This window comes from Uloborus diversus, chromosome 6 (genome assembly GCF_026930045.1).
Source record: "Uloborus diversus isolate 005 chromosome 6, Udiv.v.3.1, whole genome shotgun sequence".
Lineage (NCBI taxonomy): Eukaryota > Metazoa > Arthropoda > Arachnida > Araneae > Uloboridae > Uloborus > Uloborus diversus.
Genome location: NC_072736.1, coordinates 2,995,880 through 3,022,249, shown reverse-complemented (window position 1 = coordinate 3,022,249; position 26,370 = coordinate 2,995,880). Strand labels below are relative to the sequence as shown.

The window sequence follows — 26,370 nt, the reverse complement described above, 5'->3', positions numbered from 1 at the left end:
TCTTCAAAGAGCCAGAAAAGTGCATTTTTTCTGAAAAATTTGTGTGTTTGGAGCAGCTGCAGATATAGCGGGGGAAAAAGCTCACGCTAACGAATTCCGCTCAATCCAAACAGCATTGCCAGTCGGGCGAGTAAGTCATGAAAGTAGTAACCCTCTTTGCATCGGCTCTCGCTGAATTGAGTATAGGAAGGGTGTCCTCCCAGCAAGGACGGATTCAGGGGAGGGTCATGTTGGTCATGACTAGGGCTGAGCGATATCAGAATTTTAATATCGCTCTCCTAAGATTGATATTTTCGATATATCGATATATTTAGGTTGTTAAATTCAATTTTCTATAGATAAATTCTTTTTCACATGGAGTACGGGATTTCCTTTTTGTCATAGATGTACCATGTTTTTTAATTATATTGTTTTTCTGCTGGGGAATTTTGGTTTAAAAGTTTTTGTTGGAAAGATTAAATCGCTTATGGGCCGGAGTTCGCTTCACTCGCTAATTGGCTGGATTACTGTAGTATGGTCCTTTGGCAATTAACAATAGATTTGCAAGATCATTTACATTTGAAAGATACTGATGATGTGATTTTATGCTTTTTTAGCTTGTTTGGAGAAACATTTATTCTTGCTAAAGAAAAAACATTCGCTTCACCTGCAAAAGGACAGAGTTCCGGTAGCATGGTCAGTTGGCACATGAAGCTCTGAGCAATCCAGTCTAGGATTATTGTTTTAAAGCAACCGTAAATGTAATTCAATGTTTTGCAAATTGTTTTGATGTCCAAAGAAACTTTTGATTTGATTTAACCAAATTAAATATACAACTTTTTCTTCTTTTTTTTCCTGACGATTTTCAAATGTCCTTTGGGATCATTATTTTTTTGTTACAAAGATAAGATAGCTAATTAATTGGAGTTTGCTTTGTACTCTTACAACTGGGTTTCTGTAGTGTTTGCTTAGTGAGTTTGGCAATAAACAATAGAGTTGCAGAATTATTTTATATTGGAAAGGCTGGGGTGCCCACCTAGGGGGAGGGGGGAGGTCATGGCGCAGACTGCGCCATTGAAATTTTTAGGGGGGTTTGAGGGGTATTTTTCTCATGTGGGGGGTCTCTGTAATATCGAAAATGGAGTGCGCCTTTACCCTTAGGGGATAGGGATTGGGCATCCCTGGGAAAGGTACTATTATATGTCTTTTTTTGTTTAATTGGCGAAGCATTTTAAATTGCAGAAGGCGTTGTCTCACTTGCTAAAGAGCTTTGAAAGAACTGTAAATCTAAATTAATGTTTTGGTGAATAGTTTTAAACTGCAAACAAACTTTAATAGGTTTTTTTTTTTTTGAAAAGGTGCATTTTAGTTAAAGAAAAATGATCATTTCACATGGGAAGAGGGGGACATCAATTTTTTTTTATTCAACGGAATTCCTTTAAATTTTTAGCACGGGCATCGCTGTGCAGATATTGCTAGTAACCTATATTTTGAAGAAGGTGCAAATTATACTTTGTTTTTCATCCACTGAAACTGGCCCCCTCTTATGAATATTTCTGGATCTGCCCCTGAATTTGCTGCTACTTATTATGACTTATTTATAGCTCAAGCTCTGACTTTTAGTTTGAAGACAGTTATTTTGAGGCAGAATGTGCAATTAAAATAATATTAAAATCAAAATTTGACTATTTCAAAATTTATGTTTACTTAGCTGGAAAAACCTGAGTCATCAAGACTCAAAAAGACAAATTACTAATGATCATTTTATGTTTTCAGTAATAATATAATAACATTTTGTACATTTTTTCTTTTTTTCCTTAGGGCTTTAATTTGTTTCATCATTTAAGATCCAAGGTCGTGGGGCATAAACATGAAGATTACGCAATTATCTTGCCAGTTCTTCTAAAGTATACATACAAACCATACTTAAAGTGAGTATTTTGGCACCAATCTCTATTAATGGTAGGGTAACTATCTTTTAAAATTCTTTTCCAGACAGATACTCTCAATAATCTGAGGGTCTCAAAACAAAGTTTCAAGTGACTGATGTGTCTTATGGTAATGATTTAGACTTACAAATGGAATTCTGGTTTTTGTGTGGGAGTAAACACTAGCAAGAGAATTGAATATTAAATAAAGTTTATGTTTTTACTTCCTTTTACAAAAAAGGAAGTATTGTATTCGCAAAAAAATTTCACTCAAAAATCGGCCTTAATTTCCATTTTGCTCGCCCCCGAATGAATATTGATTTTTTTTTTCAACCTGACCACACGTGGATACGTGCCTAAGAATGTTTAGACACCTGAAGAATATATTTTGACGATCCCTGAGTTAATTACAACGCGTTTTCTCGTGACGTCCGTATGTACGTATGTATGTGTGTATGTATCTTGCATAACTGAAGAACGGTATGTCCTAGAAAGTTGAAATTTGGCACATAGACTCCAAGTGGGGTCTAGTTGTGCACCTTCTCTTTTAGTTGCATTCGGATGTTCCAAAGGGGGTCTTTTACACCTTTTTGGGGTAAAATCATTGTTAATTTCAATGTAAACTCAAGCGGTGCTATAATTTGGCAAACACTTGGCAATATATCGCCAAGCTTTTGGTCTCCAAGTTTTATCGCCAACTTGGCGACAAATTTGGCTTTTTTTTGTGTGTTTTTTTTTAATCTGATTTCAATTTGGCCATATTTAGAGAGTCAACCTTTGAATCACATTAAAACTGCTAATATTGGGAAAATTTATCTCTATAAAACGTTTTCTTTGCTTCGGTTTGCAACAGACTTGGAATGAAAGTATTTCAAGTGTTTTTTTGCTCACTCCGAGGCACTATTATCTTTAAATTGGAGTAAAAGGAAGTCATGTGATGCACACATCAGCTCGTTTATGGTTTAGGATGATACTCTTTGTTTATTTTTCAATACTAATAATTTTGAAACTACCATTTTATGCCCATTTCCCTTCTCACAACTAACGTTACAATCCCCTCCCCCCTTCGGACGTTTTTTCTTAACAATATATTATGCAGAATACTGTTTTCTGTTATTATAAATTTTGTAAGTTTATGCTTAAATAAGTTGATGAAACTAACATTACCACAACAAGAGAATTGCAAAATTATTTCAGACAGGTGACTTAAGGGGAGGACAACAAACCATTTTTTCATTGTAGAAATGTTTTCGACTTTTGGATACTAACTAAACTAAAAAGTTTCATACTCAACTTCGACTGCAGTTAATTTAGGATCAAGTTGCATATTTGTAATAGTATACCTTGATTTTGTTATAAAATTTGACATACTTGATTGCATTACTTGTGTTGTGTTTATGTGTTCTTTGTATGATTATGCATTTATTTTTGTTATTTCTATCATATGTTATAAACTGGCTCTAAATTAAGTTCTTTTCTGAGTGATGTCAGGCTATTGCTATAGCCTTTACTCCCACCTACTCAATCAGGGATTTTCAAATAGACAGGGTGAAATACATTTCTGTTTGTAATTTCTTTTTCTTTTATTTTAGACTAGTGGTACCCGTATGGTTTTGCCCGTAGTTGAAAATTAAAAGGTCATTCGGTTTGCCTGTATATTTACAAATGATGACTAATTTCTTGCCAATTGGATATGTTCATTCGCTCTCCCATTTCACATCAACTAATTTCATAATTTACTCGTCCTTCTTATGACAATTTTGCTCTGGAAAATGTTCTTAAAATTGAAATAGAAAAAGAACAAAATTGAATTCTCGAAAAATCGCTTCATGGTGCACACCCCCATGCTACAAACTTTGTGCCAAATTTCATGAAAATTGGCCGGACAGTCTAGGCGCTATGCACGTCACAGACATCCTACAGACATTCAGACAGAGAGACTTTGAGCGTTATTATTAGTAAAGATGTGAAATGCATATTTGTTAAAAAAAATACCCTGATTGAAATAAAATGAATTGAATTGAATTGAACTAGCAGCCTGCAAAGGTTCATAGAGAGATGGGATCTACGTTGCTAACATGAAAAATATTGGCTTTAACAATCAGTCAATATTAAAAGTATTCAACTCTTTTATCATTGACTTAAAATTTTGCAGTTTTAATGTTTATTTTATAAGGTTGGGTTTTCGACATCAAAAACCTATTTTTAATATGACATGTCAAAACTCATCAAAAATCTCAAATCCCTATAGAAAACATATCAAATCCTGACATTATTGAAAATGCGGTCATTATTGATGTTTATTATAAACATACCAGAAGACTCAGCTCCCTGCTTGCTTCACTTATTTTTTTGTTTGTATTTACAGCTTTCTCAATAAATGGATGACAGAAGGAATTTGTGATGATCCGTTCAGTGAGTTTCAAGTTATTGAAGATCCTAGGTACTTAAATTATCGAGGTAATATCAACTAAAATTAATAATAATTGATGTATCTTTGTATGTATGTATATAACTATGTCATCGTTTCAATTTAACTCCGCATAATACAGCATATTCACATGAATAACATAATTTGACTGAATTGGAAATGGTGTCATAGTTATCTGCAAGCAGAATGGGATGTGAGTTTTTAAAGAATTTAAAGCATTTTTGATAAAATTTTCCAACTATTGCAAAAAAAAAAAAAAAAAAACCTATTAAAATGGTATCTGTGCACCTGGAAAGTCTGGGAAAATTGTGGAAAGTCATGGGAAAATTGTTGTCTAGTTGAGGGTGTATGCATTTCTAATTTTGACATGCACAATGGAACATTTTAATTCATTTGCACCCAAGTTCATTCCTGGAGACTCATGAAACAGGGTTCATACCCTCCTTCAAAACTACTACAATACTCCTTCATTTGGAAATTTTTTTGAAGGGCCCTTCAAACTCCTTCATTTTGGTTTTAACTCCTTCAAAACTCCTTCTTTTTTAGTTTAAGAGTGCAGAATCTTTCTCTGTGACAGTAACTTAAAGTACTTCTATCGAAAACTGAAATTTGTCTCAAGGGCGATTTTAATGTAGTAAAAAGTTATTTTTTTCATAAAGATGTGATTTAAAAAATTGAAGGTTAAAATATTATTAGACGACTCAGACATTCCATAAGTGAAGTATAAAACTTACTTAAATGGGGCTTGGCTATTTTTTCAAGTTTTAAGATTGTTCTTCCCTCTGCCACTCTCAGCAGCAAAAGTCAGGTTGTCTAATTGTTATTTAAATGTTTAAAAATGCATAAGTAGATGAACTATATTAAGTGATTGTGTTAAGAAAAAACAATTGTTTAGTAAATCACAGTTATTATATTGTAAAAAGGGTCATCCACAAGTGATGTCACGCCTTGAGGGGGAGACCGATTCATGAAATTTGACTTGGGGAGGAGAGATGGCGACATCACACAGTTATTGTAACAGTTTGTTTATAAAAAATATTACATAAGACAAGAGGAGGAGTAAGGTAAAGTGTGACACTTTGTGACAAAGGGGCAAGAGTGTCAAATATGTTGAAAAAAAAAGAGCAACATCATTTAATGACAGCCCATTAGTACTCCTTCAAAATCTCATTTTGCTCTTTCAAAACTCCTTCATTTTATTTCTGAAATTAAGAACCTTGAAGCAGTGTCTGAAATTAATGAAGATTTTAGAAAAAAAAATGGTTTAAAATTATTAAAGATATTTTGGACAGCAATAAAATATGGAAATCGGAATTTTCATTGGTAAAAATTTAAAAAAATTGACAATTGGATGCCTCACTTGCCAAATCGATTAACTCCCTAAAACAAAAAGTCGAGAAAAGGGATAAAGAAAATAGTGTTATCCATAGGAGTGAATAGGCCCTCGTGTTACATTTTCTGCCATCACATGGTCAGAAATGTACTGAACCAAAACTTTAATATAAATTTACATGCTAACCATTGATAAAGCACTATTAAAACAGAAATGAGAATTTTTTTTAAAAAGTGGAGTTAATCAATTTGGCAATTGAGGCATCCAAATGTTTCAAGTATACAAATTTGGGATTTTTTTCAATATTTATGGCCTATCTTAAAATTTTGGTGATCATATCAGGTAATATGCTTTATTTTTATTCTGATTGTTGATTTAATTTTTTTTATTGTGAACTTTTAGTAATCACTAAATTATTGGTAGTTACAAATTTTGTTAGAAAACAGCTTTGTAAAGTTGTTTTTAAAATAATTGTGTGTTAGATTTTTCATTTGTTGGTAAAATGAAGTGTTTGTTAAAATAAGTTCCAGAAGTAAAAAGAAATGAAAAAATATATATATATAAAGTCTTACTATTTTGTTGTGGGAAGGTAAAGTGGAGTATCTGCAGAATTGAATTTCTGAGACATTTGAAGAAACGTGCTGTGGAGTCCATGCTAATGGCAGACAAATCTAGGAGTTTGACATTTTTTCTTGCTTTATTTTCAGAAGAAACCAAATAAGCAAGCTTGTACAAGAAAGATAAGGTACAATTGGTAACAAAAATATGAAAAAAAAAAAAAAACCCGGGCGAGAAGGTGGATGCTGGGACGCAGCCTCTTTAACCAAGATGTCCGCTCGTTCATTTCCATAGATGCCACAATGGCCTGGGATCCACTGAAAGAAAACCTCTTTTCCGGAACGCAAAAGAGAGTCGATGAATTTTTTAGACTCAAGCTCAAGTTCTGAAGGATATAGATTGTAATCAGTAATGGTCTGAATCGCCGCCTGAGAATCAACAAAAAGAACAATATTTTGTTCAGCTGGTTCTTCAATAGATCTGATGGCCATAAAAATTGCATTCATTTCTCCATCGAAGTTATCCGCCCAAGTGTTGAGAGGCTCCTGAAGACAAATGTTTGGAGTAGGCACCGGCACCTGCTCTACCAGCTGAAGGAGTGGCCGATCCGTCAGTATAAACCCTAAACCAATTCTGATCAGGGTACCTCTCGTGTATTGTGGCCAAAGCAATGGAGTACATTTCAGTCTGATGAGAATCTGATTTCTTGACAGGCTGTACCAGATCAAACCTAGCTGCAGCATATCTCAGAAGGCCAGTATAAGAAGATGGTCTATAGATGCCAAGTCTGGAGTTGGACCTCAAAGGCCTCTGCAAGTCTTTGGCACTCAAAAAGAAGAGAATGTTGAGATTTTAGTCTAGTATGCGGAAGAATGTAATCAGGCCAGAAATGCTTTTTTCTCAATAATCTATCAGCGAGAGAAAGGGAAGCCTTGATTCGTCTGTCAGTTAAATTAAAAAATTTTGTCTGTAGCTGCATAGCAGGAATAGGGGTGGGCTGCGCAGCAACAGTGATGAGTCTTAGTGCTTTATTTTGAACGAGGTCGAGTTTTTAAAGTGTGCTGTCAGAGGCAGTAATAAGGACCTCTGAGCCATAATCCAATACAGGCTTAATGTAAGATGTAAAGGTGGATGTAAGAACACTTTGAGAAGAACCCCACTTTATTCCAGCAAGACGTTTCAATAGGCAAAGGCGGTCCACCACTCTGTCAGTCACTTGTTCAATGTACTTATTCCAAGTTAGTCCGGTATCAAGAGTTATGCCTAGGTAGGTAGCACAATCAGTCCGAGTTAATGCACCGTTTTTGTACACCAGGTCAACAGTAAACGTTTTGGTACTAAGTGTAAAGAGGTCGAAATTTGGTCTTTTCCGGGTTTACCTTGAACTCATTGTCCAGGGTCCAGGTTGTCAGAGCCTCTAAAGCCAAATTTAGTGTTTTCTCCAACATAGAGATGTCAGAGCCAGTGGACCAGATAACAAGATCATCAGCATACAACATCGACTCAGTCTCTGGAACACTATTTTTAACAAAACTCAAAACGTCATTTACCATGATGTTAAAAAGGACAGGACTCAAAACTGAGCCCTGAGAGAGGACCTGCCTGGTTTGACCAAAACCTGAATGAGAGTTACCGTATTTCACGTTTAAGAGTGTCTGTGAAAGAAAGTCCTTAATCTATTTTAAAAGATTTCCATGCACTTTCATATGAAGCAGCTTCTTAAGTAGCCTTCTCCTCCAAATACGGTCGAACGCCGATTTAAAATCAACGAAGACGGCAAGAGTACTTTGTTTCCTCTGAAAACCATCCTTTATATGTTGCGTAAGTCGTACAATTTGTTCAGTCGTATTATATCCTCATCTGAAACCAGCCTGTCTCTCAGAGATATGGCCACTGTGGTCCAAAAAGTACTGAAGTCGATCAACGATCATTCTTTCGGTTGATTTACTAAGGATGCAGGTCAAGGAAATGGGCCTAAATTTCTGTATGTCAGTCGGGTCTTTTCTAGGTTTTAAGATAGGTATAACATCAGCCTTTCTCCAGAGGCTTGGGAAAGTGCCGCCCCATGTTTTATTTATTATATTTAAAACTGTTTGTTTAGCTTTAAGGCCAAGCTCCAAGACAAATTCACGGAGGATGCCATCAGGACCAGCACTTTTTCCTCTTGACATGCAATTTAGTCCTCTTTTAAATTCCAAAAAAGTAAAAGGCGAAGAGAAAAGGTTATTCAATGCTTGGTCATCACCAGAGGGGATAATTTCCCCCCTCGTAATCATAGTCAGTGGGTTAAAATTACTAATCTTGCGGTAAAATTTCAAAAAAGCCTTAGCAATATCTTGCTCTGAGGTCAAAGTTCTTGTGCCAATCTTCAAAGGTTGTTTGCAAGGCTGTGTGCGTTTACCATTTAACACAGATAAAAATCTAAAGGCCTTTGGTCCGTCTTTTCAGTAGTTCATGCCCTCTAGAAACTTGCCAAAAGATGAGCGTTTTGCTCTTAGAATCTCTTTCTTCAAAATAACTTGGCTTTTTCTTAAAGCAATACAATCCTCCATAAGGCCAGTAGATTCCGCTTTAGCTCTTGCTCTGTCTTTATCTTCTTTAAGGTCTTGAAGCTTATCATTCCAAAAAGGTTTAGCATTTTTAATATGGCCCCCAGGGACACAAACATTGGCACACTCCAAAATTGTGAAAACGATCTGGTCGAAAGCCTTATCAATATTTTTATTCAAAAGACAGTTTCCCAAAAGAGAATCTGTCAACTCTGCATATTGCTCCCAGTTTGCCTTTTTTGAGTTCCAACGAGTAATTCTGGGGTCACCAGTCAGTTTTGGCTCAGTGATAATCACAGAAAGGATTTTATGACCAGCACCACCAGGGGCCTTAATAAGGTTGTGTTTTATCATAGATGTTAGGTGTGGATGAGCCAGCAATAAATCCGGATGAGAAGAATTGCCTCCGTATGAGAGGAAAGTTGGCAAGGCCTTTGAATTTTCAATAAAAACAATTTGATTTGTGTCAATAAAATCTTCAACTAAATTGCCAATAGGGCAATTTTGGTCGTAACCCCATCTGGTGGAATGGGCATTAAAATCACCTAAAATGATGGAGCGTCTGTTCCAGTCAACCATGAGAGAGTTCAAATCAGGTTTATTGCGAGGAGGATTGTAAACAAAGGTAATACGAAAACCAATGTTTTTCCACTCTTAGTTCAAACGCTTCCAGAAAGTCTGAAGATGTCATAGTGTGCTTAATCAAAGGCTCTGCAATAAGAGTGTCCTTAACAAACACAACAATTCCAGATGCGATTTGACGAGAACGCTTAAGGGAATATGATTTATAATTTTTCATTGGAAAAGATTCCAGTTTGTCAGCAGAACGGCCACTTTCAGCAATACCAATTGCATCAGGTCTTTCAGCAAAAATAATATTTTTTAGTTCAGAGAACTTGTCAATGGTAAGTCCACCGGCATTCCAAAAAAGAACTTTAAGGCCAGGGTTATCCTTGCCCTTAAAAGGACATTTCTTAATAGAATTTTTGAAAACCATCATGAAGCCTTCAGAGTAGATATACAGGATAATAACATACAGTTCTAAATGTAGTAGATACCCTGTATACGTGCAACTGTTGAAAGTTACACAAATTTATATGGACAATATATTCGTAATGGAATTGAAGGAGCTTGTTTTGACTGCCTTGGAGAAGCTGTTTGATGATTTATTTTATGCCATTAAAGGTATATAAAGCTTCCTCCCTTCACCACTATATATTATTAAAGTATGGTTCAGTTGTCACCATTCTATGACACATATTAAAAAAGAGGCCCCATCATATTTATAGTGTGAGAGTACCTATGTGGAATGATGTGATGGAGAAGAGTTGAGTGATTACTACATTTGAATGATTGTTATATAATGCATATGAGATGGCAACACTCTATATTTTATATTAGACTGAAGTTGAATCGTCACCATGGACTTATTATAATGTGTGTATGAAGCCCCATAAGGATTTCAGAATGTAGCTGTAAACAATGCATCGGTTTCCATAGCTTGTATGAAAGGAGAGGTGGGCTCTGTGGATAGGTATGGTCAGGTACAAGAAAGTGAGTCTAAAATTAATATTCTAAAGAGAAAAGGCCCTAAAATTAGACTATTAAATTTGTTTTTACGTAATTTTTGCTGCATTTTATGTACATAGAATTCATATAAAATAACCATGAAGCACAACCATTTAATTTTTAACAGACTTCAAAAAGGAGGCGGTTATCAGTTCATATCGTATGTATGTTTTTTGTTGTTGTTGTTTGTCTACTCACAGCGTTTCACCTTGTGAACCGATTTTGATGATTCTTTTTTTAATAGATAGGGGATGGCTCAACTTAGGTTCCATTACTTTGTTTTACCACGTTTGTTCTTTAGAAAAAAGGTTATGGTCAAAAAAGAGTAAATTTCGTGCGCTTTCTCTATTAAATGATTAAATATAAAACCCATTGTTACAAAAGTTTTGTACCATATAACAATAATATTAATAGTAATTGTAATGATAATTTTTGAATAAAGACTTCTCTGAATCAAGCATCAAGTTTCCTCAGTGTCATTGCTCTATAGTGCGGGTAAACCTATTGTGGAAGCGAGATAATGTAGTTATTGAGATCTGCTTAGTCATCACAATGCTACCAGGTTAGGTTAGCCTCAACTGTAGTAGCATTTTTATCCTTATCATCTATGCCAATAACAGATGATCTGGATTAAGTTAGGAGAGACAGGATTGCATCACAACCAACTTGTATGCTGTGAAATGTAAATAAGTTGGGGAAAATGTAATATTTAAATGGTTATAATTTAACACTAGAACGACTGACATTTTCTGTATACCTAGAAAGACTGAAGGGGCCAGTGTGGACCCTACCCATTTTTGGAGTGAATTCTTTTAAAAATTCTTCCTGAGCGAGTCCATATGCCTGATACACCTTCTTTCATGACTAAATAAAAACTTAGTACTTAATTATTTTTAGTTTTTCTCTCTATACTGGGCAAAAGGTTGAATTAGTTTTCCTTTCTAAGAGCAATGGCCACCGTTAGGATGGTAAGCAGTCGGTACTGTTTATAGCATTTGGATATCCAATCGGCTGCATGAAGAGGAAGTTACAGGTTAAACTAGAGTGAATGGCATTTTTTTAATGCTACAACAATTAGGAGAAAGGAAAAAAATAAATTTTTTAATTGTCAAAATGCTTAGGGGCCACTGTGGCCCCTCCCGTCTTTCTAGGTATAAGGATCAATATTAACAGTACTATGAGGCGAATGATTAAATGATTAAACAAGCATTCAAATAGTGTCATATAATGAAAAGTCAGAAAATTCCATTAAGTTCCGTTAGATATTATCCGAGTTATTAAACAACAAACTACGCGAGGGGCCACACAGGCCCCTCTGTCTTTCTAGTGTTAATTAACACATAAATGAATTCCAGAGAGGAGCTAAAATAAATTTTTAGTGCCAATTACGTAAAGTTTAAAGCGTGTTAATAGTTTTTTGAGCAATCACGATTGCTTATTGTTCTCACTTGACCGTTTTTGGCGTCCATGCCTTTTTCAGCTTGGACCAGGCCTGCAGCACCACACCACCGTCCACCGGCGGCGGCGCGGCTGGTCCTGAGCACTGTCCCCCGAAATCCACTTTTGCTGGGCGGTGGCGTCCATGTCCCACACACACGAATGCCTACACACACACAGGAACGTGTACACACACACGAACGCCTACACACACACACGAACGCCTACACACACACACGAACACCTACACGCACACGCACATACACAACACTCACTCACACACATGCATACATACACTTACGCACCCATGCACCCACACACATGCGCCTACACAAACACACACGCTCGTGATTGCGAAAAACATAATTTGAATTCAAGATGCCAAAAATTCAAATTAAGTTTTTATTTATTTTATTGTATATAGCATTTTTATGAAAAAATATGGAGAAGCTTTGTGATGGTAACTTCTTACTATTTCTGAAATACATTTATACTAACAAGAATGAAATAAAAAAAAACAACTTTAAAATTGCTCTAAAAAGTGAAAAATACTTTTATTCTTTAAACACCATCAATAATACTTTTAAACATAATTTTTGAAGTTGGTGCAAAAACGATAGATAAAATCATTCACAGCCATAACTCAACTACAACTATCAATTTAACCAAGCCTAGTTTCTTCACTACGACATACATTACGCATTGATGACAGCATATTTGAGTAATTATATAAATGTTTTGTTCCTAACTTTGAATGATTTTCTGAAAAAAATATGAAGGAAGCATGGCTACACTGGATATTTCTTTTTGTTTTTGCGCCAACTTCAAAAATTATGTTTAAAAGTATTATCGATGGTGTTTAAAGAATAAAATTATTTTTCACTTTTTAGAGCTATTTTCAAGTCTGTTCTTTTTTTTTTTTTTTTTTGTTTCGTTTGGTTGTTTTCTCTCGGGGACAGATTTAAAAGATCATGGTTTCATTGCCCCACTTTACCCCATGTTGGGGTAGAGTGGTATTAGTTTAGTAAGTACAGTGAAGCACCGTTTAAATGTTTTTCAAGGGACTGTATGAAAAAAGTGTACAAATGAAAAAACGTATAATAGGTATAGGTTAATGTGTATTAGACTTTGCAAGGACCAATTTAAAAAAACGTATAAAAGAGAAACGTATAAATGGTGCTTTTCACTGTAGTATATTTAAGAAACATTATGATTAGAATTATTTTAATTAATCTAATATAATTGGTATCAAGCTTTTTGTGTTATTAGTGCATTATCTTTAATATGGTTAATGCAGTTATCATTGAAAACCTTATTAACTTGGCATTGGATTAATAATTGTTATTATTTTTGTAGATTCTCTATTTTGGAGATATGCTTACATAGAAAATGTGGAAAGTCCAGAACGAAAAATACCTCCAGAATTCAAGAAATTTTCTCACGGCATTTTGAATTGTGGAAAAAGTATAAGGCTCTTGAAAATGTGTTGTTCCGAGGTACAATTCGTATTCATGGCTGAGATTCTTAGTGTTAGAGATTTCTCAGTTTTAATCGTTTGAAAATTTCAAGTCTTTACCCCTTTTTTGTTTTCCATAAATCTAAAATGTGCAAAAAAAAACTCAGCTACATACACAGGGCCGTCGAGAGCTCAACCGGGCCCCGGGGCAAAATACTGAATTGTAGGCTCCCTCCAACCATTAAAAAAAAATCCTGTTGACTGCCCTCACCCCTTATTTACATTTCCGTAATCCTCAATTGCACCTTCTATACCGCAACATCTGCTTCATAGTAATCCTAGGCGTCATACCACGAGTCAGTGCACAGTGAAGAAATGTAATCGTATTTGGCAGTTTTTCTTCTTAAATAACATAAAAAAAAGCTGGTTGAATTTAAAAAAAAGTGAATCACTATAATGTTAAGCAAAAATTTTGATACTTTCAAAATTCTTAAAGCCACTCTTTTTTTCTTTTGCCAAAGGGGGGGGGGGCTGTCACTACTAGCATTGCGCTGTCAAATGTAGATAATTGCGTTAAGAGGGGAAGGATTAATGACCATATATACCTACAGTTATAAAAGGGTGGAGGTTCAGGGACTTTTATGAAGGTTTAAAGCTCGTAGACTCAGCCATTGAAATTTCTCGAAATTGAAGACCTATAAATGAAATTTTAGACGATTTTTAACAAGAGTGAAGGGGGTATGAAAAAAATAGAGAAAGATTGGGAATGCTCGCTAATTTTTCAAAAATGGAAATGAAATATCCTAAAAATGCTCAGTTGTAGACCATCTTTGTTGAAGTTTTGGTAACAAAAGAGGTTCGGGAAACCTTTCCCCAGAAAATTTTTGAATTTGAGGTCTTAAAACGCAATTCAAAGCCCTCTTTGTAAACATTAAGGAGAAGGTATGGCTTTGGAGCCTCTCCGTCGGAATTTTTTCAGAATCCAAAAAATCCAAAACCGAAATTATTAGACTAGTTTTTATGATGTGGAGTGTGAGAGGATTGGAGGTACTCCCAAGGAATTTTTCATAAATTTAAGTCCCACAAACATAGTAGTAGATTATCTTTGATGACAAGAAAAACTGCAGAGAACCTTCATGCAGATTTTTTTTTTTTTTTTTGAAATTTAAGTCCCAAAAACGAAATTGTATGATTTTCAATTATGTGAAGAGGATAGTAGGCACTCCTCCCTCCTCAGAAATTGTTTTTCAATTTTAAAATCCTAAAAACCTATTTTTTGGCTATTTTTGATGAAGTTAAGAGATGGAATGGGGTTCAGGATTCTTCCCGGAATATTCCCAAAATTATGTTAGGCATAAATGCCTGTTAGCAAGAACAGTAAATAATCCTATCTCATCACCTCACAACAACAATAGTAAAAGAGATTATGTTTTTCGTTACTTACAATGTATTACCAATCATTCTGCATAACTGGGGTAAAAACGCTTATCAGCACTCAGTTTCGCGTTGGTCGAATTGACCAAATGTTTGGTTTCACTTTTGTCTACCCTTTGTGAAACTCTGTAGTGGATGATGTCACATCGAAGCTTCTAGAAGGAATCTGATGGCACGTGTGCTCAACAATAGCAGTGACGAGTGTCCGTTCACGTGACTCGTATATGCTAATGACCCTGGGGATATTTAAACAGCTTGCGGCTCATGTTCTTTCTCTTTGATACCTCTCTTCGTCGTAGGCGGTTTGCTTCGTCGGCATTCGAACTTGGCTGTTCGTGCCACTTGCCCCTCTTCAAAATCATGAGCTTGTATTAGCTTATTTCCTAATGGGTTTAAAGTTTTACATTGAAGCTTTAGTCGATAGTCATGCAGTTTATATTTCATCATTTCTGTATTAGTCATCTTGTACATTAATAGCACATAGCACGCCATGGTTTGTAGCTAAATGTGAGATGGAATTAATTATTACGTTTTTAGTATATTTTATCATTTACAGACTGTTTTAGCTATATACCTTGTTGTTTAATAAATGTCGTTCAAGTTTAAGATAGTATATTAGTCTTCTTTCAGAACTCACTCTGCAAATATTAAAGGAAATATTGAGGAGATATTATTAAATTAGAAATTCTCCTCAACACATTAAATCCTAAAAAGGTTTTTACAAGACATCTTTCAGGATAAGAGCAGGGGTTTAGAGAATCTCTCGCAGAAATTATTTGAAATTGAAGTTCCAAAAACGAAATTTTAGACTTTTTTAGATGATGTTAGAGGGAGGTGAATTCGGGACACCTTCCTGGAAATTTGTGAGGATAGAAGTCCCTACACCAAAATAAAAGATAATCTTAGAGGATGTTGTGGGATCATGTACTCTTGTATAAAGGGAGGGGGGGCTGCAACCCTATAGCCCTCCTCCTGGATTCGCCACTGTGCTCAAGTATTGATACTACACTAAACTGATGCAAACCCCCTATGTATTTTAATTTTCAAACTATACTATGATATATTTTCAAATGTAGGGATAATGTCACCACCCCATAAGAAATGCTTGGAGGTCACGACCCACAGGTTGGGAACCCCTAGCGTAATGTCACACAACTGTGATCCAGGGGGGGGGTATGTTGACCTAACAAATTGTGTCTAACTCCCGCAAGGAAGGTAAACACCAAGTTTAGCAGATGCCTTTCTGTTTCACATTTCTATAGCTATCAAGTGAATGAAATGTCAGAATTCAAGTTGTAAGGCTAAATCATTTTATTTATAAATCCAAATAATTAACAACTGTAAATTAATTTTAACATAGATAAATTGTATAAACAAGTATGAGGAATTTCAATACTACTCAAAACATCCTTTATGTTCCAAAAGAACATCTTTTCAAAAAAAAAAACATTTGACACCCTAACATAAATTATTCTAAAAATGTTTCAAAAATTTTAAGTCCATAACTCTCAAGGCGAAATTCTAAAAGCCATCCCCTAAGTGCAGGACGTCGCCTTAACAGCGAACGATCCTCTAAAAAATACGACTATCGTCATTCGAAAATGAGAAACGCGAGCAGAAGAAGTGATTTCCTTCTCATTTCCCCTTGCTTTTATCTTACAGCGCACTCAATGCACGTCACGCCGGATATGCGTACGTAGGAGCTCAGTCTGGATGCTTCCAGAACATTCGATTTGCCGCGGAGCTATTGGGAGATTACATCATCTCCCCTCGTGCTCTGACGTCACATCCTTCTTCCTGACGAAACACGTCGTTCGAAGTCGTTCTGATGTTTACACGTTGATTCTCCCGATACTCGATTTGAAACAAGCGTCCTTTAAGGGACAAAATTAACTGCCTTTTCATTATTAAAGAAATACAAGTGAGTAAAAACATTTACACTTAGCTTTCAAAATGAATTGGTGAGAATATTTCTCAAATAGACATTTTTGGCTATCAGGATAAAAGGAGAACAGCGTGCGACATAAGGAGCGCACGCTGTTTGTCATGGTGGTCCCGCTACTGGTTGTTTTCCTTCCCAATAGAAAGGTTTCTAATGGGCTAAAATGTTGAAATGAGAGATGTTTTTGCGTTTCCAACACCAAAAAGAAGTTCAGTTAGCAGCATATACTCTGGAATTTTTTTTTTCCTCTTTGAGGAGGTGCCCGGGCCCCCTCCCCCAGGGAGATTTTGCCTTTGCTGCCCCCCCCCCCCCCTCTCGGCAGCCCTGTAGATACAGTCTAAGTTTCACTGTTTAGAAAAAAAAAATGAAAGAAAGAAAAGAAATTTTTCAATGAAACTATTGCTGTGTTCATAAAATGCTAAATTAGTGTGCATGTGTTATGGTAAAGTTATTTTAACATACTTATATCATTTTTTTAACCTTCTGATTAAAAGCAATTTTTGTTATATTTTAAATATTTATCATTAGATTCCAAAGCCAGAGTGAGAAAAACTAATTTTTTCAAGAATAAATGAAACTTACATTTTAAAATTTTAGAACATTATCTCCTGAACTTTTTTCCCTTTTTGTCATCATATTTAAGATTGGTGGACATTTTAAAGGGCACTCTAGACATTTCAAGGTTTGCACAATGAAGTGGGACTGCACAATTCTTGCAGTTTTTTCCAAAATCCCAAAACAAAAATTCATTTGCACACAGTTCCCCTAAAATTCTTTTTTTTTTTTTTTTTTTTTTTTTTTTTTTTTTTTTTTCCCCCAATTTTGATCAAAGTTGGAAATTCTATCTTAAACTTTTTTCTAATGTCAATCCTGCATTTTAACATCAGTTTCAGCACAAGATGCACTTCTGATTCAAGGTGATTGGGTTGAGTTCACAGTTTTGTATGCAGTTACTCAAAGAAAAAAGTATCTTAAAATCTACATAATGCAGTGTGAATGCCTGAATAATATAATTTTAACATTTTATTTATTTTTAATTTTTGCAAACTAAGATTTCATGAACACATTTTTTGTACTTGCACAATTTTTGCTTGCATTTTCCAACTTTTCATCTGTCATTCAATTTCATGCTGCCTGTACGTTGGAAAACGAGTGATTGCTATAAACTTATTGACTTGTAATCTACACTTTATGTCGGGGGTTTAGCCTACGGTTGAAAAAATGAAGACTAGTTTTGGGCTAACCTAACCTGGCAGCATTGTAAAGGCTCTACAGATCCTAAACACAGCATTCTGACGTTGCCAGGCTTCGTTTACCCCAACTGTAGATATTTTTGCCTTTTTGCAAAAGCTTTTTAAAAAAATATGAAAGGAAAAAAAATAATGTTGAGAATAGGTTTCTGTCTCTTACTTTATTCTTGATAGTTATTCTTTTACTAGCTATAATTTCTCGCCTCCTATGGCAGATTGGTTAAATTTTGGTGAATAATACTCTGTAGCCCTGGTGGCCTGATGATTAAGGCATCTGATGCGTAAGTGAATGTTCCCGGGTTTGATGCCAGCTGATCAAAGATGCTCCATGTTCTCTGATGGCAACTGGGGCACGTTAAGTATGTAGCAGTCGCAAAGTCCTCCAAGTTCCAATTCTAAATCAATTCTTCTGGGAGTGCTGGATCGGGGTTGCTTGACTCCTGGTCTGGGTTGAAAAGACTTTTTCTTTTACTTATGTCAATTTGTTAGTTGAGTACCAAATTAGGTAACTGTAAATTTGGAAAAAAATCAAATGTTTCTTGTTGAAAATATTTCTTCAAGAGATGACATAAATATTTCCAATTAAATAAAATTTAGTAATATTAGTTTGATAAATTTTCAACAAAAATCTAGTCTTCACATTCCCCAAAACTTATGAAAAAGCATTCATTTCTTGTTTTCCTAAAATAAAAAAAATTTAAAAAAAAGAAAAGAAAAAAACTGCAGTTACCTTCTTGTAGCTTTCATCCCATGAATTAGGCCTCAAAACCAACCTGCTTGGTAAAAGTCAGTGTATTCATGGCACTGATGAATTGTAATAATAATGAATTGTTTCAATCATAGCAAAATATGCAATAGATTGCACAAGTTAAAAATTGTAAAATTCATCCATTTCACCATGATGCAAACTAGCCATTTTCAATTATTTTTCCAGTTACCTAGTCTGAAATTCATTTTCCATCATCCTCTGCCATCGCTGTCCATGATCTTCTCGTATCATGCCGCTGCTCACAGGGACTTGGAGTGCACGAGCTACCTCGAGCACATGGAGGAGATGGAAAAGTGTGTTGCCATGAACTCCACAGTATGGGAGGACCAGGGGTACCTCGACAGTCAGTTGTGTTTATCCGAGAGAGCCGTGAGAAGAAATGTGCTAGGCAAGTAGTTAGTGTTCCATTATTTCACTGTCATTAATTATTTTTGTCTCTTATAGTCCTGGATCTAACAGCACTTCTGTAGGAAAGTTTGAGTAGGGAGAATTTTTTTTCAAAAATGCTTAGTAGGTGTCCTAGAAAGTATTTTGGACTCGGGTGGACATCCGCCACCTGGTCACTTCTCCTGCTATGACGTCATCAAAGATGGCGGCATCTCGATCACTTAAATGCTCATATTTATCTTAATATTTGACTTTTTTGAGTGATTCTTGCACATTTTTATACTACTTTATATTAAATAATTTACCAACTTACAGTGCTAAAGTTTTCCCGAAAAAGTAGTTTAAAAACACTTTATTTTATTGTTTTTTATTTGTTTTACTTTTTTAAATTCATTCTTTAAAATTATTTTTTCAACTGTCAATCGTTGAATAACCGTATAAAATTAGACTCAAAAACTATTTACGTAAAAAAAATGTTTATTTGCCATTTTCACCTGGTGTGACTAATCAATCAGAATGTTTATTAGTCGCTTCACTTAGGCGCACCATTATAGGCTGCGCAGATATAACATTCGAGCGCGTTGTTATTCTTCGAAGTAGTAAGTTGGCAACCATTGAATTATATGATGTGTTCAAAGAGTGCGACAGAGGGTGGTTTTTGAGATGATGAAACGCTGTTAGTCTGAATGATTCGTTTGTTCGAGATTTATCGAAATAAAATTGATATATGGATATTATTAAACTATCGAGAGTGTCAAAGGACAGCATAAGAGACCTTAAACCAGTTGAAAAGACTTGCATTATATGTAATAAAACCGACAATAGTGTGATAAGTACAGAAAATTGTCGTGAAAAAATCAGGGCCGCTGCAAAATTGCGAAATGACGTAGTTACTAAGCGTTTGAATGCGTTAAGTGAGGAAGAGTTGTTGTACTACCATATGAATAATGCATGCTATAAGCAATACTGTCATAAGAAACCTCTTTTACAGCTTCAAAATGGGAAGGAAAAATCAAAAGATGAAGATGACGGCATCAATACTGCTCAGTCGAATGTGCAGGAAAGTTTAGGGAAATCTGGAAGGAAGCGTGCACGTTACCAAGCAGGAGGTATTCCTCATCGATAACAATTGTGTATCATCTGTAACCATGTACCACATAATCGCATTTGCGAGAAGTAAAGAATAAGTGAGTATCCGAGAGCTAAGGAGCTTTTAAAAGCCACCTTATACTTGCAAGATGATGTTTTCACTCGCACTTGTGGTTTGGAGGATGTATCAAGTGTTTTCAGCGCCGATCTTTTGTGCCATGACAATTGTATTTCTAGATATTTATTGACGTACAAACGAAAACTTGAAGCAGATGACAAAAGTACATCTCCAGTTTCAGAAAAGGTGACAGCCTTTAGAACAAACCATTAATAGATCCCAAAAAAGCTCATCTGGCATCTTAGGGCGAACTAAACAGAAAGATTTTGTAGCAGAATGGGAAATGACGCATCATGAACGTTTGATGATATTAAATCTATTTCGAGAGGTAACAGACTCTATTGTTTTTGTCGAAGGTTTGAACATTCCCCATGAATTTTCGAAGAAGCAAACTCAGAACATAGATGCAAAGGTTGTCTCAAAATTTAAATATATATTACACAAAGGTAATCCGTTTGATATGCATATGCTTCCTAATCCATTGCACAATCTGCTAACAAAAGCACTGGTTTCCCAAGATTCAAAGGAAAAAAATATTAAAATTATTTAAGACCGGCGAAGAGATGTATTGTATATTGCGGAAAACACGATACGAGGACAAAACAGTAAGAATATCAAGCTCCATCCATAAAGCTATGTTGCCACTATTTCGTTGCACCAAAGCGCAAAGTATAGGTGCTACAAGGAAAGTTACTAAAAAGATATTGAACATGTCATCTCACCGAATGATACAAATAAATCAGGCTTCATATGACATGCTTCATATGACATGCAAGAGCTCTTTCGTTATGAGCTATAAGAAAACTGTTCATTGTTCAATAACCAAGCGTTAATGGTAAAACCACAAAAAAGTGCATTGTTAAAAGAGTTGGAAACAGCTTATGGTAGCACCAGTGATGATACCTGGTTCAAGTCTGACGATAAAACCCGTTTTATAGTGTAAAGGGTGCAAAGACAAGGTAGCAGCATCGTTATACATGTGGTCGAAATCTCAGAAGATATTCCATTGCCCCTCCAACTCAGCAGCTTTTGGGTATCTTCAAAAAACAAACTGATATTGCAAAAGTTCATTGCTGATACAGTGACAACTTCTTTGACTCAAACACCACATAATACCAACCACACTTTTAGTGCCTTTCATGATGATGAAAAGGATGATGTAATATTAAACTGCATATCTGTGCAAAGTGGAAAACAGATAAATCACTCAGAATTAAACTGTCTGACCGTTGAGGAAGCTGACTTCAGAATGTTGATTCATTCAAAACGTGCATCCCTGTGTGGGTTCACTAAAATCGTTATTGTTAGCGCCGACACTGATGTAATGGTGTTAGCTTTGTTTCACTATTTTACTCTTCAACGATTTGGTGTTCAGAAATTTTGGATGCGTACTGGAGTTTTTGATTCTACACGATTCTTTTCTGTTAATGATATTCACCGAAAAATAGGGGAAAACTTATGTTCGTTGCTTCCTGCCATCCACGCACTATGTGGATCAGATTACACAAGTAAATTTAGTACCAAAAAATCTGCTCTTCATTGTGCATCTATAGATTATTTGGAGAGTTTTGGCGTATCATCTGACTGGATTTATGTAGAGCAAAGCCTTAAATCTGCAGAAGAATACTTAGTGCAAGCACTGCGAAAAGGCTCATTCTGTAAATCTTTCGATGAATTTAGGTTATATGGCTGTATCATCATGCGAAAAATATTGACACTGATAACTTGCCGCCTACTAGCAGAATTGCTAAGGGTCACTTATTAAGATCATATTTTTACACATACCTACAACGACATTGTATTTACGATGTTGCTGTTGACTTAGATCTTTGGTGAATTTGGTTTTGCAGTGGTAGATGTTGATTTGATGCCAGAAAAGAACTTACAGAGATTTCCAACTGATTTTATTGGAGCATTTAATTGCTTGAAATGTGCCAAATCTTCCTGTACTTGTAGAACAAATGAAGTAACCTGTTGCTCTTTCTGTAAGTGTAATAGTACGGGTTCGCAACCAACTTGAAACAACCCCTTTAAAATATAATTTTATTAAGTACAACAAAAATATAAAAAGTAGTTATTAAGTTATAGCAGTAGTAAAAATATATTGCTATTCGTCTTAAAAACATTAATTGTAACTTACTGGTCAAATTTTCATTTTTGTTGGTTAAGTATTAACATAAACTTGACTTATATGGAGGCGAAAGCGCGCGCCCGCCATCTTTGATGACGTCATAGCTAAAAAAATGTACGAAATGGCAGATGTCCACATAAGCTCTGAATACTTTTTAGGACACCTACTAAACATTTCTAAAGAAAAATTCTCCGTACTCAATCTTCCTATCGAAGTACTAAGCATTTATGAGAGCAGGCGGCCGCCATCTTTGATGACGTCATAGCAGGAGAAGTGACCAGGTGGCGGATGTCCACCCGAGTCCAAAATACTTTCTAGGACACCCACTAAACATTTTTGAAAAGAAACTCTCCCTACTCGAACTTTCCTACAGAAGTGCTGTCAGATCCTGGACTACTTAACACTAGAAAGACGGAGGGGCCTGTGTGGCCCCTCGCGTAGTTTGTTGTTTAATAACTCGGATAATATCTAACGGAACTTAATGAAATTTTCTGACTTTTCATTATATGACACTATTTGAATGCTTGTTTAATCATTTAATCATTCGCCTCATAGTACTGTTAATCTTGATCCTTATACCTAGTAAGACGGGAGGGGCCACAGTGGCCCCTAAGCATTTTGACAATTAAAAAATTTATTTTTTTCCTTTCTCCTAATTGTTGTAGCATAAAAAAAATTCCATTCACTCTAGTTTAACCTGTAACTTCCTCTTTATGCAGCCGATTGGCTATCCAAATGCTATAAACAGTACCGACTGCTTACCATCCTAACGGTGGCCATTGCTCTTAGAAAGGAAAACTAATTCAATCTTTTGCCCAGTATAGAGAGAAAAACTAAAAATAATTAAGTACTAAGTTTTTATTTAGTCATGAAAGAAGGTGTATCAGGCATGTGGACTCCCTCAGGAAGAATTTTTAAAAGAATTCACTCCAAAAATGGGTAGGGGCCGCACTGGCCCCTTCAGTCTTTCTAGATATACAGAAAATGTCAGTCGTTCTAGTGTTAAGAAAATAAGTTGCAGCATGTGATCAGGAAAATGTGTTGTAATCATTCAGATCATATGAAAAAAGTTCCTTTTTTATTGCAAATTCGTATAAAAAAAAAGACTTCTTTTTTTAGTTATATTTGTAAATCCCATGTTGCATTATGACGTGTGTAAATTGTGTCTTTATTAGCGAGATTTCCTGTGTCCAAACATATGTATGAGAGGGACATGTTCAACATTGATTAAAAATAAATAAAATAAATATGTTTTATGACAGGAAATATTTCATAAATTTAATATCATTTTCATATTTCTTGATTCAAAAATATTTAAGTAATTAGACTTAGCTTAGTTGCCAGATTTTTGGCAATAATAATTGTATTTTAGCAAAATTGTACTGAAATACATCAGTGCTGAATCTGCAAAGTAAAAAAGAAAAAAAAATGAAAAAGGAAGAAAAAAAAAAAAAAAAAACAGACTGTAAAAAGTCTCAGTACATAATTGAGATCTTCTCTTTTATTATATTAACATGACTCTTGAAAAACAACATGGCATTTTATATGCATTATTCATTGTTTTATGTATGTACATATTTCAATAATCATAAAATTCTCATTTTGTCAAATAGAAAATAAAATTTAAAAGTATATGACATTTTTTAAATATTATAATCAAACATTGCCATAAAATATTATCAAATTATTTTACAACTGTTACACCAAATAATAATCAAAAGTATTGTGAGCCTAAATTATGTATCTTGTCCATGGTGTATTGCTAAAATTATTTTTTACTACTTATTATAATAGGGAATTAATTTGAAACACGCAGTTTAAGTTAACCTATAATTTCTCTAAAATTTTGATTCACACTGATGCATTTTATATTAATCAGTAGCAAGTTTTTTAAATACAAAGGCATTCGAGAAAATGACTGACAGCATATAAAGGAGCTTGAAAATAGAAATTTCAAATGTGTGCAGTAAGAGGGCGATCATTATAATATTCAAATACCTAGAATCACCATTTGCTTATATTATTGAAAGTTTAGTTTTGAAGTGTGAACGTGAACATGTATCAAAAGTCCAACTTGAAACATTTCAACCTACTAATATTATTGAAATAGTGTTCATTTTTAGCCAGAAATGGAATTTTAGTAAATAATTTTTTGATGTACAGGGAAATTAAATTATCATATAGCTTGCATTATCAAAGAAGTAAAAAAAGCATAAACATGAGCAGAAAAAATAATTAAGGAGAAAAGCATGTAAATATTAAACATTTCTAAATACACTAAGTTATACATGCTTGAAATTTCAAAATTTTCAATTTTTCCATCTATAAACCTTTCTGGGGAAAAACTAAAATAAAAAAAAATCTTCAAAATATTCTAAACCTGCATAATTTTGCTTTCAGTTGCATAAAACTCTGAAAGTAGTGTTAAAAGAGTAGTGAATCCTTCTGTGGAAATTATATGTGAGCAAGCAATGTTACATGCTCTAATTGTAATAAGTTGCATATAACAATTTTTCATTGCAAAAAAGTTCACGGACACAAGAGACAGATGCAATAATGTGTGATAAATTGGAAGCTAAAAGTTATATATGCATAATTTACAAACTTCGAAGGTACCTTGCATTTTAAAGCAGAAATATTCTTCACACTAAAAGGAAAGAGCATTTATGTGATGTGTCTGCCAGAGTTTGAAACTAGTATATAACAGTTGGGCGTCATTTGCAAAAGATTTAGCCTTTTGTTTTTCATCATCAAAATGTTCCACTTCGGTATAATTTTAAAATTGTGTTGTGGGTGATGAAGGGGCAGAGAAGAAAGTCTCAAGAATGTGCTAAGGATTCCTCCATTGTTCAAAACTTTAAAAAAAAAAATTGGTAAGTCAATTTGAAAAAAATTTGAATCTTACCAACCAAGAAAAAAATCTTCCTTCGGAATCTATTAAGTTAGTAAAAATGGCAACTGAGCGTAAAGTTATGAATATCAAATTAGTTTTTAGAATGAAAATTCAGTTGTAACAAATGATGACTGGACATTAACTTGTAGTCTTCAAATTAAAAATTTTAGTTGTATTTTTTTGAGGGAGGGGATGCTGATGTATGTTTCAGTTTCTCAAAGCAAGTGCAAAAAGGCATTGGTTGTGGTTAGAAAATAATGTTTAGAGGATTTCATCTTGACTTTTGGAGGGATTCACCAAAAGAAAAGGTTCCCAATACAGAAACGCCTGTAACCTTAAAATCCATGTATATAATTTGTTGCAATGTATGGTTTTTTTTAAACAGGGTTGTACATAAGCAGTGAGTTACCGCCTTTGGCCAGGGCTAAGGCTGAACTATGTGTAATATACCAATAGCCCAATTGCGACATCCAGAGACTGCAGTTTCGTCCTCGTCATAGACTCATCAGTCTAACACGTGATGATGGACTAGCAAAGATGAAACTGCAGTTTCGGGAAGTCATATCTAGACCCTTGGTGTCTTGCATGTAATGTTGCACATATTTTTAATGATTGATACATTTATTTATGTTTAAACGACTTTCAACTACTAGCCGACTGACCTTTTACTTGTTTTTTTTTCTTCAATATGCATCTCATGATAATGACTATGGCTTTACATTTCCTTCCATTGTAACAGTTGACTTGTTTTTCTTCACGTAGGAAAGTGGAAAACTCTTGTGTCTACTGCAACTGCATTTAATAGGTTAGTATAAAAATTATTACTGCAATATTGAAATATGCAAGTTTCTCAGAATGTTGAAAATAAAAACTATTTTGTGTGTGACAATTGTGTTATGCAGTAGAACTCTTCTAGCGAGTGTGAAGGGACCGCAATATTTGCTCGTTTTAAGCAAATGCTCTTAGAAAAGTTCATGAAAAAAAATCCTAAAAATATTGGCTAATACTTGCTTGAATGAAAAATTATCATATAAGATTTGTGCTACAATATGATTAAAGTGAAAAACCAACGTAAATAAAGCACAAATTCTGAAGAAAATACAGCATATAGCTATTT

The 26,370-nt window shown here is 34.7% G+C and overlaps 1 protein-coding gene across 1 annotated transcript in view; it reads left to right on the top strand.

Moving 5' to 3' along the window:
* Positions 1-26,370, top strand: part of LOC129224157 (gamma-tubulin complex component 6-like) — a 107,180-nt gene that overhangs the window by 50,629 nt on the left and 30,181 nt on the right. The window contains exons 11-15 of the mRNA XM_054858573.1: positions 1,801-1,910; positions 4,276-4,367; positions 13,141-13,280; positions 18,801-19,023; positions 26,016-26,058. Of these exons, the coding sequence (XP_054714548.1) occupies positions 1,801-1,910; positions 4,276-4,367; positions 13,141-13,280; positions 18,801-19,023; positions 26,016-26,058 (608 nt within the window). The remainder of the gene's footprint in view (positions 1-1,800; positions 1,911-4,275; positions 4,368-13,140; positions 13,281-18,800; positions 19,024-26,015; positions 26,059-26,370) is intronic.